Source organism: Nerophis ophidion, linkage group LG07, assembly GCF_033978795.1.
Source record: "Nerophis ophidion isolate RoL-2023_Sa linkage group LG07, RoL_Noph_v1.0, whole genome shotgun sequence".
NCBI classification, from domain to species: Eukaryota; Metazoa; Chordata; class Actinopteri; order Syngnathiformes; family Syngnathidae; genus Nerophis; species Nerophis ophidion.
The window spans coordinates 57,509,407-57,526,212 of NC_084617.1; the positions used below are offsets into that span (position 1 = coordinate 57,509,407).

Below are 16,806 nucleotides of genomic sequence, written 5' to 3' on the forward strand. Positions count from 1 at the left end.
ACACTTCGGTCTCCTTAGACGCATCCATGCGTCTTGCTCATCCATGCAGACTGGACACTGGCCGAGAGTTGGTGGAGTCGAATCTCTTGGTTGCTTTGTTGGGTCTGCTCCTGTCTCTGGCCACGCTCCCCCCACACCAGCAGACGATGGCGTAGAACACCGCAGAGGACACCACAATGTACAGTGGGGCAAAAAAGTATTTAGTCAGCCACCTATTGTGCAAGTTCTCCCACTTAAAATGATGACAGAGGTCTGTAATTTTCATCACAGGTACACTTCAACTGTGAGAGACAGAATGTGAAAAAAAAAATCCAAGAATTTATTTGTAAATTATGGTGGAAAATAAGTATTTGGTCGACCTTTCAAAGATCTCACTGATGGAAGGAGGTTTTGGCTCAAAATCTCTCGATACATGGCCCCATTCATTCTTTCCTTAACACGGATCAATCGTCCTGTCCCCTTAGCAGAAAAACAGCCCCAAAGCATGATGTTTCCACCCCCATGTTTCACAGTAGGTATGGTGTTCTTGGGATGCAACTCAGTATTCTTCTTCTTCCAAACAGGACGAGTTGAGTTTATATCAAAAAGTTCTATTTTGGTTTCATCTGACCACATGACATTCTCCCAATCATCTGCTGTATCATCCATGTATCCATTTTGATGTAAACTCAACTCGTCGTGTTTGGAGGAAGAAGAACACTGAGTTGCATCCCAAGAACACCATACCTACTGTGAAGTAGGTATGTGCCGCACTTTGGACACGCCTGGTGTACAAGGTTACAGAACAGGAACGCTGATGGGTCGCCACAAGGCACCCTGTAAAAGACGGGAAAAAGGTAAAACCCTGTGGAAGAAGATGAGGGAGGGGGGTGGAGTTAGGATTCTGGAGGTCGACTGCTGCTATAAAGCGCTGCCAGCCGTCCATCACCCCGAAGTGGAATCAAGCGCTGGTGAAGGCGTGGGGTGGGGGTTGGATGGGTGTGTGTATATGCCCATTGTCTTGGGTGTGTTGATGTAGTGTCCATAGGCCTGGAGCCGTTCTGCATGCAAGCAAAACTTCGACTCCAGGTGTCGTTGAGGAGGGAGGGACGTCAAAAGCGTCCATCATTGAGGAGTACTCGGGGGATGTTTTCAGAACAGCCTGCTCCTGTTGTTGCATCAGGGCCATTTGAGTGAGTCAAATCGTGGATTCAGATTTTGTTTTTCCGCGAACAGACATCACAATCAATCAATCAATCAATTAATCAATGTTTATTTATACAGCCCTAAATCACAAGTGTCTCAAAGGGCTGAACAAACCACTACAACATCCTCGGAAGAACCCACATAAGGGCAAGGAAAATCTCCTAACCCAGTGGGACGTCAATGTGGGCAAGGAGAACTCACACCCAGTGAGAACCTTGGAGAGGACCACATGTGCAACACCCCCCCCCCCCCCCCCCCCGCCCCCACACTAGGGGACCGAAAGCAATAGATGTCGAGCGGGTCTAACATGATACTGTGAAAGTTCAACCCATAGTGGATCCAACACAGCCGCGAGAATTCAATTCAAAGCAGATCCAAGACAGCAGCGAGAGACTCGTCCACAGGAAACCATCCCAAGCGGAGTCGGATCAGCAGCCTTGCCTTTTTCTTGGCATTTGTTTGTCTGTTGTGTTTGTGGCCAGATGTTAATACTGAAATGCTCCCACATAAACAACTGAAATCTTTGTCTCACACACACTACTGAAACACTCTTATACACACTACTGAAACATTATGTACACTTCTACAACTCTTATTTTTTTGCGATGGAATAATTGAATACATATATGTTGGTCATGTAGTGGAATTTCTGACTTTTATACCATATTTTGTGTCTGTTTTAGTCCAAAAAGAAAGTCTATCTAAAAGCCTCTGAACCACTGCTGAGCATATGTAGGGGAAAGTTGAATTTGTGGTCGCTCTAACCATTCTACAAAATGTTTTGAATGTTTGTTATGACTAAGGGATCCACGGTTTTTTTGGAGCAAGCAGTTGCAAAACAACGATACCTTGACACATGAGGGAAACATACAAAAAGCCAGTAGACCAATATTTGATATGATTTGCATGATTTTGCTTGATTCTGGATCCTTCGGAGGATGCTGTCTGTTTGCATTGGCAATTCAATCCAACTTGTACTTTTGAATATGGGTAAATAAACCTTTTCTACTAAAATCACTTTGTTTGCTGTTTAAGTTACGGACCAATCCACCACAGTCACAAAAAACATTCATGAAGTTTGGTTCTTTTACAAATTAATCACATCCAAGGACAAAGATCAATCAATCAATCAATGATTATTTATACAGCCCTAAATCACTAGTGTCTCAAAGGGCTGCACAAACCACAACACAAACCACAACGACATCCTCGGTAGAGCCCGCATAAGACCTTCCGGAAGAAAGTTCTGTGGTCAGATGAAACAAAATTTAGCTGTTTGGCCACAATACCCAGCAATATGTTTGGAGGAGAAAAGGTGAGGCCTCTAATTCCAGGATCATCACTCCTACCGTCAAGCATGGTGGCTGTAGTATTATGATCTGGGCCTGTTTTGCTGACGATGAAACTGGTGTTTTACAGAGAATAAATGGGACAATGAAAAAGGAGGATTACTTCTAAATTCTTCAGGACAATCTAAAATCATCAGCCCGGAGGTTAGGTCTTGAGCAGAATTGGGTGTTCCAACAGGACAATGACCCCAAACACACATCAAAGTGGTAAAGGAATGGCTAAATCAGGCTAGAATAATGGTTTCAGAATGGCCTACCCAGAATCCTGACTAAAACGTGTGGACAATGGTGAAGAAACAAGTCCATGTCAGAAAACCGACACATTTAGCTGAACTGCACCAATTTTGTCAAGAAGAGTGGTCAAAAATTCAAGCAGAAACTTGTGGATGGCTACCAAAAGCGCCTTATTGAAGTGAAACTTGCCAGGGGACATGTAACCAAATATTAACATTGCTGTATGTATACTTTTGACCCAACAGATTTTTTCACTTTTTCAATAGAATCATAATCAATTCATAAAAGAACCAAACTTCATGAATGTCTTTTGTGACTAACAAGTACGTGCTCCAATCACTCTATCACAAAAAAATAAGAGATGTACAAATTATTGGAAACTCAAGACAGCCATGACATTATGTCCTTTACAAGTGTTTACATACACTTGTAAAGAATATATATATATATATATATATATATATATATATATATATATATATATATATATATATATATATATATATATTCCACATGCACATATTGACTAAAAGAGTGTGCATTTGCCGCACGCTCACCCGACACTGCGGCGCGAGCGCGGTAATGTCACGATATCGAGCATTTTTAGACAATATGATTTGCCTGAGCAGCTAGGAGACCCTGAGAGTGACAAGCAGTAGAAAATAGATTAGAAAGGACAATTTTTTTTTTAAACCTGAGACTTCCCGCGGGCCAGATTTTGGAAGCTGGTGAACCGTAGTTTGGGGACCCCTGATCTAAACTTTATCGCTTCCGGGTATTTTTTTCTATTCTTTTATTGTCATATTTTCAGAATGTGTTTGTTCTATTTTGAGCCAAAGTAAGACAAAGAAAACAATCTGAAGTTGTCTTTATTTTTTTGTTTTAAATGCAATGACTTTAATAATCCGGCCCGCGTGTGCACAGATTTCCCTCCATGCGGCCCCTGAGCTAACATGGGTTGGACACCCCTGCAGTATATGTAACAGCTGCAGCCAAAAAAGGGCAGCATAAAATAGAGAGTAGATTCAGCAGAAAATGGACATTATAAACAAAGAGAAGTAGCTAACAGAGAAGCGCTTGGACAGATTAAAAAAAATAAAAAATGTAGCTGGATTTTGGACGCTGGCGGGCTGTATTCGGTTTTGATTTAATTCATCAAGAATCAGAACAAGCATGAGACAATACAAATAACGATCTAAATATAGTAATTTATTAAATTGTCACACATCAATTAGTGCGGTTAGATATATTGATGAACATTAAACATTGAGGTAAAATACAGCATACAGCAGTGGTTCTCAACCTTTTTTCAGTGATGTACCCCCTGGGAACATTTTTTTAATTCAAGTACCCCCTAATCAGAACAAAGCATTTTTGGTTGAAAAAAAGAGATAAAGAAGTAAAATACAGCACTATGTCATCAGTTTCTGATTTATTAAATTGTATAACAGTGCAAAATATTGCTCATTTAGTTTTTCTTGAACTATTTGGAAAAAAAGATGTCAAAATAACTAAAAACTTGTTGAAGAAAAAAAAAAGTGATTCAATTATAAATAAAGATTTCTACAGATAGAAGTATTCATGAATTTAAAGTGGATTGTAATAGAGATCCATCTGGATTCATGAACTTAATTCTAAACATTTCTTCACAAAAAAATAAATCTTTAACATCAATATTTATGTCCACAAAAAATCCAGCTGTCAACACTGAATATTTCAATGTTGCATTTCTTTTCACAGTTTATGAACTTACATTCATATTTTGTTGAAGTATTATTCAATAAATATATTTATAAAGGATTTTTTAATTGTTGCTATTTTTAGAATATTAAAAAAAAAAATCTCACGTACCCCTTGGCATACCTTCAAGTACCCACAGGGGTACGCGTACCCCCGTTTGAGAACCACTGGCATACAGAGTCCGAGGAATTTCTGCTCCGCACCTGTGCTAGTCTTGGCGATATATCCTTTCGGAGTTGCCTCTTTCCAGGCTTTTCTGTTTTGCTTATATTATCATCTTGTGGCCAATACTACTGTAGTATTTATTGTTTGTGTTTTTGATTTAAATGTACTTTTTATTTAAATTTAAATATATTTTTTATATATTTTATTAAATTCTGCGATGAGGTGGCGACTTGTCCAGGTTGTACTCCACCTATCGCCCGATTGTAGCTGAGATAGGCACCAGCGCCCCCCGCGACTCCAAAAAGGAATAAGCGGTAGAAAATGGATGGATGGATTATTTATTAAATTTAAATTTACATTTATTTGAATTTACTTTATTTAGCCATTTTTTGCTTCACAATGTTTAACTCGGGCCAAAAATGTTGTAGAATATACTTTAAAACATTATAGAGTGAATTAAGTCATAACCCCTTTCCCTTTCAGTGAATAATTTAAATAGAATTAAGTAATTTCATCATACCATCACGCAAAATAGTGTCTCACAACTGCATTTTTCTGAAAAATGATGGCGCAACACTAATCTTCCAATTTTAAATAATGTATTAGTCAAGTCCCATGTTTTCATTTAGGAACGTCTTTAAATGTCTTTCGTAAGTCCAAGTTGTTACAAACATCACATAACGATGTGTTCTGTAAACAACTGATATGAAAACGAAAGGTTTTTGACTGTATCAGTGAAGGTAAAACAAGGAACTTGGAAACAGGTGCAACACTTAAATCATTGCAATAATTAAATAATAATTAAATCTTATTCATCAGGGTAGTGTCTTTGTGTTTGTTGGCACACAAAAGGGTAAATCCATTTTTCTTTTTGTTTGACTGTCAGGAAGTATTACTTATATATGCACCTACGCAAGTTTATTCCAGACAAATGCTGGTCTTGCAAGTTTGTCCATTTGTTGCAATTTCTACGTACAGGTTAGTGATTTTTGTCCACGTGCTATTCAATGAAACCTCATCGAGCTGGATGCATTCTTACTTGGAGGGGAGGAACCAGGTGATAGAGGTGAACGGCACCGTGTCCCCCCCTCAGTAAGCTGTGGAGTCCCCCAAGGCAGTATTTTAGGGCCTCTACTGTTCCTAATATACGTAAATGACATTTCATCAGCATGCGACTGCGAATTGTTCCTGTTTGCGGATGCCTCGGCCCTGCTGGTATCCGGCAAGGACAAGTCACAGGTGCAAAAAATCCTCAGTGCCGAACTCTGTAGAATTTGCACCTGGCTCGCTGACAACAAGCTATCCATACACTTGGGTAAAACGAAATCCATCCTATTTGGGTCCCGAATCAACTTCAAGAAAGCCAGTGATTTCACTATAAAAGTAGGTGACATTGTTATCACCAGGAAAGATGAGGTCCCCTACCTAGGTTCCATTCTAGAGCCTAATCTTTCCTGTGATAAATTGGCAACCAATGCAATCAAAAAGGTCAACCAACGAACAATATTTCTCTACAGAATCTCCTCTCTGGTCAATAAAAGCACCATGAAGATTCTAGCGGGGAACTCTCATTCAACCCTTTTTCAATTACGCATGCACCTCCAAAACCCTCAAATCAAGACTCCAAACATCCCAGATCAAGCTTGTCAGGTTACTGCTAGACCTCCACCCCAGATCACACCTCACTCCTACCCACTTCTCCAAAGTGGGCTGGCTCAGGGTGGAGGACAGAGTAAAACAACTTGCACTGAGCCTAGTCTATAAAATCCGCTACACCTCCCTGATACCGAAGTACATGTCAAACTACTTCCTTAACGTAAATGACCGCCATAACCACAACACTAGGGGGAGCTCCACAAACCACGTTAAACCCAAATTCCGATCTAACAAAGGTCTTATCTCATTCTCCTTCTATGCCACATCAATATGGAATGCACTCCCAACAGGTGTAAAAGAAAGTTAATCTCTATCCTCCTTCAAAACTTCACCAAAAGAACACCTCCACGGATATACAACCCTAGACTAACCCCCTCCCCACCACCACCAAATCCCACCTCCCCGGATTGTAAATAACCAAATGTATATACTTGTTCTTATGCTTTCTGAGCCCACTATGTTCACTGCTCGTTGTACGTATCCTACGAAGTCAGACCTACACCGTTTCTATGTCCATTTTTTTAGATGATACAATTCTTGATGACTGAAGTACTGATAGCAACCCAACTCAACCCCCCCCCCGACCCAACCCCCTCCACATCCCAACCCCCAGATTGTAAATAATGTAAATAATTAAATGTAAATACTCTGATGATTAACTTGTGTGATGACTGTATTGTGCTGATAAGTATATATTTGTACCATGAATTGATTAACGTGGAGCCCGACTTTAACCAGTAGAAAAAATACGTATTCAGGTGTTACCATTTAGTGGTCAATTGTACGGAATATGTACTGTACTGTGCAATCTACTAATAAAAGTTTCAATCAATCAATCAATAAATTAATCTGTGATAGCTATAAAATAAATACCTAAATGTTAAGCTGTCTTTAGGGCATTTTACACAGGACTGTTTTGTCAACATGGACCAGTACGAAATAAGATTAGCAGCTAAACTCGGACATAAAAACAATTTGAGGAAACACAAAATAAGTTAGGGTAAAGTATTATTTTCTTCTAATCCTGGCATGCACATAACAATGACGTGTAGAGGTAGGTACCTTACATTTGAATCGATACGGTACTAAAAATAATGACTGTGCTCTCCAGTTGTTATACAGGTATATTGTTTTCTTACACTTCCGGGTCTCATTTTCAAGTATTGAAAATGAGACCCTAATGTCATTGCAATCCCATGACATTAGGTGGCATGAGTATATAGGCTACGGTGTGTTGCCTAGCTCGGATGTCGTCTTTGCCATTAAGCTGAAGCTAGTCTTTTGTTGTGCCCCACCAAGTGTTTATACTGTAAGTAGTGTACTTATTACTCAGCAACTGTCTAATTTTAATGTGCATCTTAGTTGTAGTTTTCATTTCAAAATGTGGAGGTGTTGAAATCGCCATGTAAAATCACTAATGCTATTCAGTAGCATTGTTATGGCAAATCCAATGTAAATTAGCATCGAGATAGTGCATTTTGAAGGCTGGAGCCTTACTGTAATTCCAAGTGTTTACTATAGGGCAGGGGTGTCAAACTAAAATACAGAGTGGGCCAAAATTTAAAACTGAACAAAGCCGCGGGCCAAGGTTGAACAACTTAACCTTTTAATAGGGACCCAAACAAGTTTTGCATTGAATATTGAAAGAGCAAGGCTTATATAACTTTATAGCGACATGTAAAATCGAGTTTTAAATAATAATAATAATAATAATAAAAAAATATGAATGGCATATCAAATAAAATTTTAATAAAAATTGAATGCCTCTTTTTTATTTGCAGCCCTCTGAGGTAAATATCAAAATGAACTTTTTCCACAGGCTAATAATAATCCATTTAAAAATAAAATAACGATAATGAATGAATCAAACATTCAAGCCTTGAAGTAGCAAGAGAAAGTCCGTGAGTAAAACGTTAATTATTGCTGGGGGGGGTGTATATTTTAGCGTCCCGGAAGAGTTAGTGCTGCAAGGGGTTCTGGGTATTTGTTCTGTTGTGTTTATGTTGTGTTACGGTGCGGATGTTCTCTCGAAATGTGTTTGTTATTCTTGTTTGGTGTGGGTTCACAGTGTGGTGCATATTTGTAACAGTGTTAAAGTTGTTTATACGACCACCCTCAGTGTGACCTGTATGGCTGCTGAACAAGTGTGCCTTGCATTCACATGTGTGCGTGTGTGTAGAAGCCGCGTATATTATGTGACTGGGTTGGCACGCTATTTCTATGTAGGAAAAGCAGACGTGACGACAGGTTGTAGAGGACGCTAAAGGCAGTGCCGTTAAGGCACGCCCCCAATATTGTCGTCCAGGTGGAAATCGGGAGAAATTCGGAAGAATGGTTGCCCCGGGAGATTTTCGGGAGGGGCACTGAAACTTGGGAGTTTGGGAAAACCGGGAGGGTTGGCAAGTATGAGTATTACCGGTGAATGCGGTGTTACTGCGGCACTGACGCTGTATAATACCGGCGGGCTAGCTCTAATGTTAATTTCATATTGCCTCAAGGGCCAGAGTTTGACACCCATGCTAGAGGGCATCATTTCTTTGTTGGCATGAAAAACTGCAATATTACCGAGAAGAAGTTTGACTGATTTAACTTTGAGTGCTGCTTGAGTGCTGATTTTCTGCGACTAGACGTGACATCAAGTGCAACATACGATTTCCGAATACGGCACCTTTAGATTTCACGTGAACCGATACCCTGTAGTATCGGTGAAATTCAGTCGGTGCCAATGAAAGTACCAAATTCGACTCCGATCCCTATCGAGATGTGACACAGGCAGCTTTTTTATAGCAGCTACGAAAAAAAATTCTGATACTTTTGGGGTAAGTGGGGAGTACTTTCATTTGCAATATAAAGGGAACGCCTTCACAAACGAATATCGTGCAGATGTAGGCAGCAAGCAGGTTATAAAAATGACTGCGTAGCAAAATTACACAAAATTCACACCAAAACATATCCAATACATATTATCTATTCTTGACCAGTGAATCTCAAACTGTGTTTCATTTAGAGCAGGGGTCGGCAACCTTTACCACTCAAAGAGCCATTTTGACCCGTTTCACAAAATAAAGAAAACAATTGGAGCCAGAAAACACTTTTGAAATTTAAAACGAAATAACACTGCATACGGAGTTTGTTTTTTCACTAAACCAGGGGTCTCGAACAAGCGGCCCGCACCTTAATAGGAAAATTTAATGACAGTGGGGCCCGTGAGTTTTTTTATGAATGCCGCTTGACAGCATCACGCTTGCCAACCCTACCAAATATTCCCGGAGAACAACGGCACTGTAACACAACACAAACACAAAAGAACAAATACCTCATGCATGCATCCCTACTCTTCCGGGCTTCATTATACACCCCGCTAGCACCAAATCCCCCCACCCCCTCCGTGCGTCAGTTGAGGTGAGCGGGGTTAGGTGGGGCGGGGTTTGGTGCTAATGTAGCCCGGAACAGTAGGGATGCATGGAATTCTGGGTATTTGTTCTTTTGTGTTTATGATGTGTTACAGTGCCGATGTTCTCCCGAAATGTGTTTATCATTCTTGTTTGGTGTGGATTCACAGTGTGGTGCATATTAGTAAGAGTGTTGAAGTTGTTTATATTACAACCCTCAGTGTAACCTGTATGGCTGTTGACTAAGTAAGCGTTGCAGTCAATTTCGTATGCTAACAGACGCTTTACATAAGACGACCAGTTGACACGCATATTGCGTGATGTAAAAGCGGGCGCAACAACATATTGTAGAGGAGGGTTAAAGACATTGCCATCACTGCACACCCTCAGTATTGTAGTCCAGGTGAAAATTGGAGAATGTTATCCCCGGGCGATTTCTGAGAGAGGCATTAAAATCCGGAAACCTTACGGAATAGTCGTCGGGGTCGGCAATTTAGCAGCTGAGCCACATCAGAGTGATCAAAGAGCCGCAAGCGACTCCAGAGCCGCATGCGACTCCGGAGCCGCGGGTTGCCGACCCCTGATCTAGTGGTACGCCTAAGAAGTCTGTAATTACACTACATTGCCAAAAGTATTTGGCCACCTGCTTTGACCCACATATGAACTTGAAGTGCCATCCCATTTACCAACAGGATACCAACATTTTTTGGTATCCTGGAGCCTTCAAAGTTCCTTTCACTGGAACTAAAGGGCCAAGCCCAACTCCTGAAAAAACAACCCCACACCATAATTCCTCTTCCACCAAATTTCACACTCGGCACATGCAGTTCGAAATGTAGCGTGACCCATCAGTACAGAGAAGGCGCCTCCACTGCTCTAGAGTCCAGTGGTAACGTAACACCACCGCATCCTATGCTTTGAATTGGACTTGGTGATGTATGGCTTAGATGCAGTTGAGCGGCCATGGAAACCCATTCCATGAAGCTCTCTGCGTACTGCACCTGGGCTAATTGAAAGGTCACATGAATTTTGGAGCTCTGTAGCAACTGACTGCAGAAAGTCTTTGCACTATGCGCTTCACCGTCCGCCAACCCCTCTCTGTCAGTTTACGTGGCCTACCACTTGTTGGCTGAGTTGCTGTTGTTCCCAAACTCTTCACTTTTCTTATAATGATCTTGACTTTGGAATACTTAGGAGCGAGGAAATTTCACAAATGGATTTGTTGCACACGTGGCATCCTATGACAGTTCCACGCTGGAAATCACTGAGAACGGCCCATTCTTTCACAAATGTTTGTGGAAACAGTCTCCATGCCTAAGTGCTTGATTTTATACACCATGCCTAGTAATTAGGGCACCTGATTCTCATCATTTGGATGGGTGGCCAAATACTTTTGGCAATATAGTGTATGTACTGTATATAGTGACCAAACATGTGAAATATACTTGTTCAATAACACCAAAGCTTTGTTTTAATGAATACTAAGGCCTAGTATGCTACTGTATTTTAATGTTGTTCATTATAGTGGTACTTGGAGAGCCAAGTGTTTTCTTAGGTGGTACTTAGTGAGAAAAGTCTCATAACCACTGAACTAGGTCACAGGGCAGTATGTCGAATGTAGATTAAAATCATCACAGGTTCCCTTTAAACCCCCCAAAAAATAGAAGCGTACAACCAATGGCGAGCTAAAAAGGTTTAAATTTCACAAAAGTAAAGTTAAAATGTGTTAAAATTTTTCAGTGACAGCTGTTTCGTGCAAGTGTACATGCCTGTCACGCATACGAAAAAGATCTTCCAGAATGAAAGGATTTAAAAAAGCAAGTTATGGTGGTTGCTATATTCCTGTTAAACCGGTGGGTGAAATCATCTTCTCTTTTTGAGCATAACTTTATCTTTCTGTTGCGTGTCTATGTGCGTGCATTAGCAGGGCGTATTTTACTGCACATGGTCGGAACAAGGAAGAAGAAAAAAAATTAATCCTTGCAGCTTGTGGCTTCTCTGGAGCCGCCTATTGCTGAAAACACCTGCTTTGATGTGACCTCATGTAATTGGAGTATGTTAAGGTTGCATAAAAAACACTTCAATCATTGCAAATGAGCAAAAATACAAGATGATATTATATTATTGGGGAGGGAGGAAAGTGTTTCGCAAAAACATGTGGAAAAAGCTACCTAAACTATAATCACAAAAAATCAAGTGAAATGATGGAAGAACGGTATAAAGTTGTTTCAGTGATCATTTGAAATAATGCGTGGGTTCCCTCCAGGTACTCTGGCTTCCTCCCGCCTCCAAAGACATGCACCTGGGGATAGGTTGATTGGCAACACTAAATGGTCCCTAGTGTGTGAATGTGAGTGTGAATGTTGTCTATCTGTGTTGGCCCTGCGATGAGGTGGCGACTTGTCCAGGGTGTACCCCGCTAAAATAGGCTCCAGCGCCACCCGCGACCCCAAATGGAATAAGCGGTAAAAAAATGGATGGATGGATGTACAACAATGGTGGAATCATGACATTTAAACCCATGACATGCATCACAACTTTAAACTTGGACTTAAGGCTTGAGAACCACTGCCCTATGCGGTCTTCTCCAAGGTTTCTCATAGTCATCATTGTCACCAACCTCCCACTGGGTGTGACTTTTCCTTGCCCTTACATGGGCTCTACCGAGGATATCGTTGTGGTTTGTGTTGTGGTTTGTGCAGCCCTTTGAGACACTAGTGATTTAGGGCTACATAAAAAATCATTGATTGATTGATTGGTTGATATTTACAATTGTGAAGTCTTTATCCATCTCACAACAGATATTATTTATGAATTTAGGACCCTTGATTGTTCATCATCTTTAGTTTATAACTTAGGCTTCAGTCACTAACCGTGTTACAAAAAAGATCAGTTAGAATAATACATAATGTTGGATATAAAGAACATTCAAACATTTTATTTATTTAGTCAAATATTGTCCAGGGTGTACAACGCCTTCCGCCCAATTGTAGCTGACATAGGCTCCAGCGTCCCCCATGACTCCCAGGGGAATAAACGGTAGAAAATGGATGGATGGATGGATATTGAAATGACAAGATATAGTGAATTTGCAAACAGCTAAAAGTATGCACAAGTCATAACCTGCTGCACAAGAACATACAACAATTATTCTCAGCAAAAGAAGAGAAATATAACCTTAGAGAAAAATGTAATGTAAAAAAAAGTATGCACATACAACACTTAAAACCTTCAATATATCAGTATGTGGAATTAAATTATGGAATGGATTAAGTAAAGAAATCAAACAGTGTACCATATGATCCAATTTAAGAAACTCTTCAAATTCAAAGTGTTTACGAAGTACAAAGAAGAAAAATGTATTAGAATGATGTCCTATGTGAGGTTTGTTGTGCATAATTTTTGATGAAAGCACATTCAAGGGCGTTATGTTTGCTCTGCTGCCCTCTGGCGGGCACTTAATGTACCGGCCTAACGTTTTTAAAGCTATTTAGACACACTCCTGCATGATAAATAATGCATACAGTTATTGGGCTACTGTTTTCCTTTATACATAACCACAATTCATTAGAAATCAAACAACATCTGACTAAAGTGTAAGTTTAATTTCCAAATTTGATAGTTTGGACGCCACTACCCCTGCCGGCGGCTAAACAAACAGCACTGTTGGAAAAGCTGCTAATGGTAGAACAGCGCCCTCACCTGGCAGTTAAGAGACAATACACAACATACCCTGTTTGTGTTTGGAATCAAATCATGGTACATTACGGCATTTTATTTTATTTTTTTAATTGATGATCATACCGACAGTACAATGATCTTCAAAATACCATGATTATCGGACACCTGGCGATGTTGACCGCGAAGGCTAGCACGCTTAAAAAGAGACTTCCTACTCGTCACATGGGCGTTGACGCAAGAGTACGCGACCAAACAAGGATGAATCCTTATAAGGCTAACTTCCGGTGCGTCACAAATAACAGCCCGAAATAATAAATCTAGTCATCTGCTTCTCATTTTGTCCTATTCCAGCTGTCTCATTATGTCGGCTTTGGGGCTGTTCCTGCTGATCTTAGCAGCGTCTTTCTGCCCAGGTAAGATACAAGCTGACCGTTTTTAATTCCGCATGAGTCACCTGACATGTTGTTATTGCTCTACTGTATGTTAGTTATCTGAGATTTATGATTACATGCAGAGGTGAGGTTTGTTTTGGAAGAAAGATTTTTAGGTATATATTTGTATTGTAATTCTTGTGATTATACATAATTTTACATTTTCAAATTAATGATTTATTTCTTTTATTTACCTTGATGTGTTAGGAGAATGCATGTTCATCAAAGACTCTCTTGGATTGAGGAAGCACACATCTCAGGTAAGACATGAAAATAAAAATGCATGTCAAAAAATGCATGCACATGACTGTTGTACATTGCAAGAAACACACACAAATACACAATATTCTATAATGTTTCTATATATATATATATATATATATATATATATATATATATATATATATATATATATATATATCCATCCATCCATTTTCTACCGCTTATTCCCTTTCGGGGTCGAGGGGGGCACTGGCGCCTATCTCAGCTGCAATCGGGCGGAAGGTGGAGTACACCCTGGACAAGTCGCTACCTCATCGCAGGGCCAACACAGATAGACAGACAACACTCACATTCACACACTAGGGCCAATTTAGTGTTGCCAATCAACCTATCCCCAGGTGCATGTCTTTGGAAGTGGGAGGAAGCCGGAGTACCCGGAGGGAACCCACGCATTCACGGGGAGGACATGCAAACTCCACACAGAAAGGTCCCGAGCCCGGGATTGAACCCTGACTACTCAGGACCTTCGTATTGTGAGGCAGACGCACTAACCCCTCTTCCACCGTGAAGCCATATATATATATATATATACATATACATATACATACATACATATATATATATATATATATATATATATATATATATATATATATATATATATATATATATATATATATATATATATATATATATATGTATATATATATGTATATATATGTATGTATGTATATGTATATATATATATATATATATATATATATATATATATATATATATATATGTATATATAAATGATAAATAAATGAATAAATGGGTTGTACTTGTATGTATATATATAATCATGAATTGATTAACGTGGACCCCGACTTAAACAAGTTGAAAAACTTATTCAGGTGTTACCATTTAGTGGTCAATTGTACGGAATATGTACTGTACTGTGCAATCTACTAATAAAAGTATCAATCAATCAATCAATCATATATATATATATATATATACATATATACATACACACATATATACATACATATATACATATATATACACACACATACTGTATATATATATATATATATATATATATATATACATATATATATAAGTAAAAAGTATTAATAGATAATAAGTGTAATACTATATATATGAACAGTATATGATTAATTAACATGTAAAACTTGTTACAAATTCAAACATTTTAGGTAGCCGGCCACATCATTTTATATGTATATACATTTACATCACATTGGGTTTTTTTTTTTAACATCCAGTTTCCAAATGATGCATCCATTTTTTACATTTTCTTTACAACATGTTCAAAACGTTTAGGAAGAAGCAGAGCGTAATTAATCCTACCCCTTTTTCATTTTATACCAGTTATTTTCACAGGGTGTCCAAAACTTTTTGTCTGAGGGGCCGCATTGGGCTAAAAAAACGTGTTTTGTTTGTTTTTTGCAACATGACTAGAAAAAGTTGTTGGGATTGGGTCATACAAGTAAATGCTGTGCACAGACGTGAGTTTCTTATATTGGACACACGATGAGACAAATTGCCACCTGTCAGACCACTGGGTAGCCGTCCATCCATCCATCCGTTTTCTTCCGCTTATCCGAGTTCGGGACGTGGGGGTAGCAGCCTAAGCAGAGAAGCGTAGACTTCCCTCTCCTCAGTCACTCGTCCAGCTCCTGCCTGGGGATCCCAAGGCGTTCACAGGCCAACCGGGAGACATAGTCTTCCCAGCATATACTGGGTCTTCCCCGTGGCCGCCTACTGGTCGGACTTGTCCTGAGCACCTTCCCAGGGAGGCATCCGGGTGGCATCCTGACCAGATGCCCGAACCACCTTATCTGGCTCCTCTCCATGTGGAGGAGCAGCGGCTTTACTCTGAGCTCCTCCCGGATGATAGGGAGAGCCCCGCCACCTTACAGAGGAAGCTTATTTCGGCTGCTTCTATCCGTGATCTTGTCCTTTCCATCATAACCCAAAGCTCATGACCATAGGTGAGGATGGGAATGTAGATCGACTGGTAAATTGAGAACTTTGCCTTCCGGCTCAACACTTTCTTCATCACAACAGATTGATACAGTGTCTGCATTACTGAAGACGCCGCAGCGATCTGCCTGTTGATATCACGATCCACTCTTCCCTCACTTGTGAACAAGACTCCGGGGTACTTGAACTCCTCAACTTGGAACAAGATCTCTTCCTCAACCCGGAGATGGCATTCCACCCTTTTCCCGGCGAGAATCATGGACTCGGATCTAGAGATGCTGATTCTCATCCCAGTTGTTTCGTACTCTGCTGCGAACCGATCCAGTGAGAGCTGAAGATCCTGGCCAGATGAAGCCATCAGGACCACATCATCTGCAAAAAGCAGAGACCTGGTCCTAAAGCCACCAAACCGGATCCCCTCAACACCTTGCCTGTGCCTAGTAATTCTGTCCATAAAAGTTATGAACATAATCGGTGACAAAAAGCAGCCCTGGCGAAGTCTAACCCTAAGTGAAACTACTGTGTATTCAAATTTAATATCAAATCAACGGCACAGCAGGTTGCTTATTGAACTTGGACTACTTGTGCCGTCTCACAGGTGTTCTGTGGTTTAGACACCCCTGACTTTTACATACAGTATGTTAACTCCCTGTATCCGCTATGTACACGTTTCAAATATTTCACACATTACAAATCAGTGTAATATTAATGCAACCGTTTTCTTCATGACTATTTTTGATGAGATAAATATCTTCTTTT

The 16,806-nt window shown here is 40.0% G+C and overlaps 1 protein-coding gene across 5 annotated transcripts in view; it reads left to right on the top strand.

The window, feature by feature from the left end:
- The window catches only part of sftpbb (surfactant protein Bb), a 63,767-nt gene that overhangs the window by 31,621 nt on the left and 15,340 nt on the right, over window positions 1–16,806 (top strand). For 3 of the 5 annotated variants that reach the window (XM_061906649.1, XM_061906644.1, XM_061906647.1), the window contains exons 2-3: window positions 13,754–13,815; window positions 14,041–14,093. In XM_061906649.1, coding sequence (XP_061762633.1) covers window positions 13,764–13,815; window positions 14,041–14,093 — 105 coding nt within the window. In that variant the 5' untranslated portion in view covers window positions 13,754–13,763. Of the gene's footprint in view, window positions 1–14; window positions 1,173–13,609; window positions 13,687–13,753; window positions 13,816–14,040; window positions 14,094–16,806 lie in introns of those variants that run through there. The other 2 variants (XM_061906646.1, XM_061906645.1) reach the window with 2 other exon arrangements.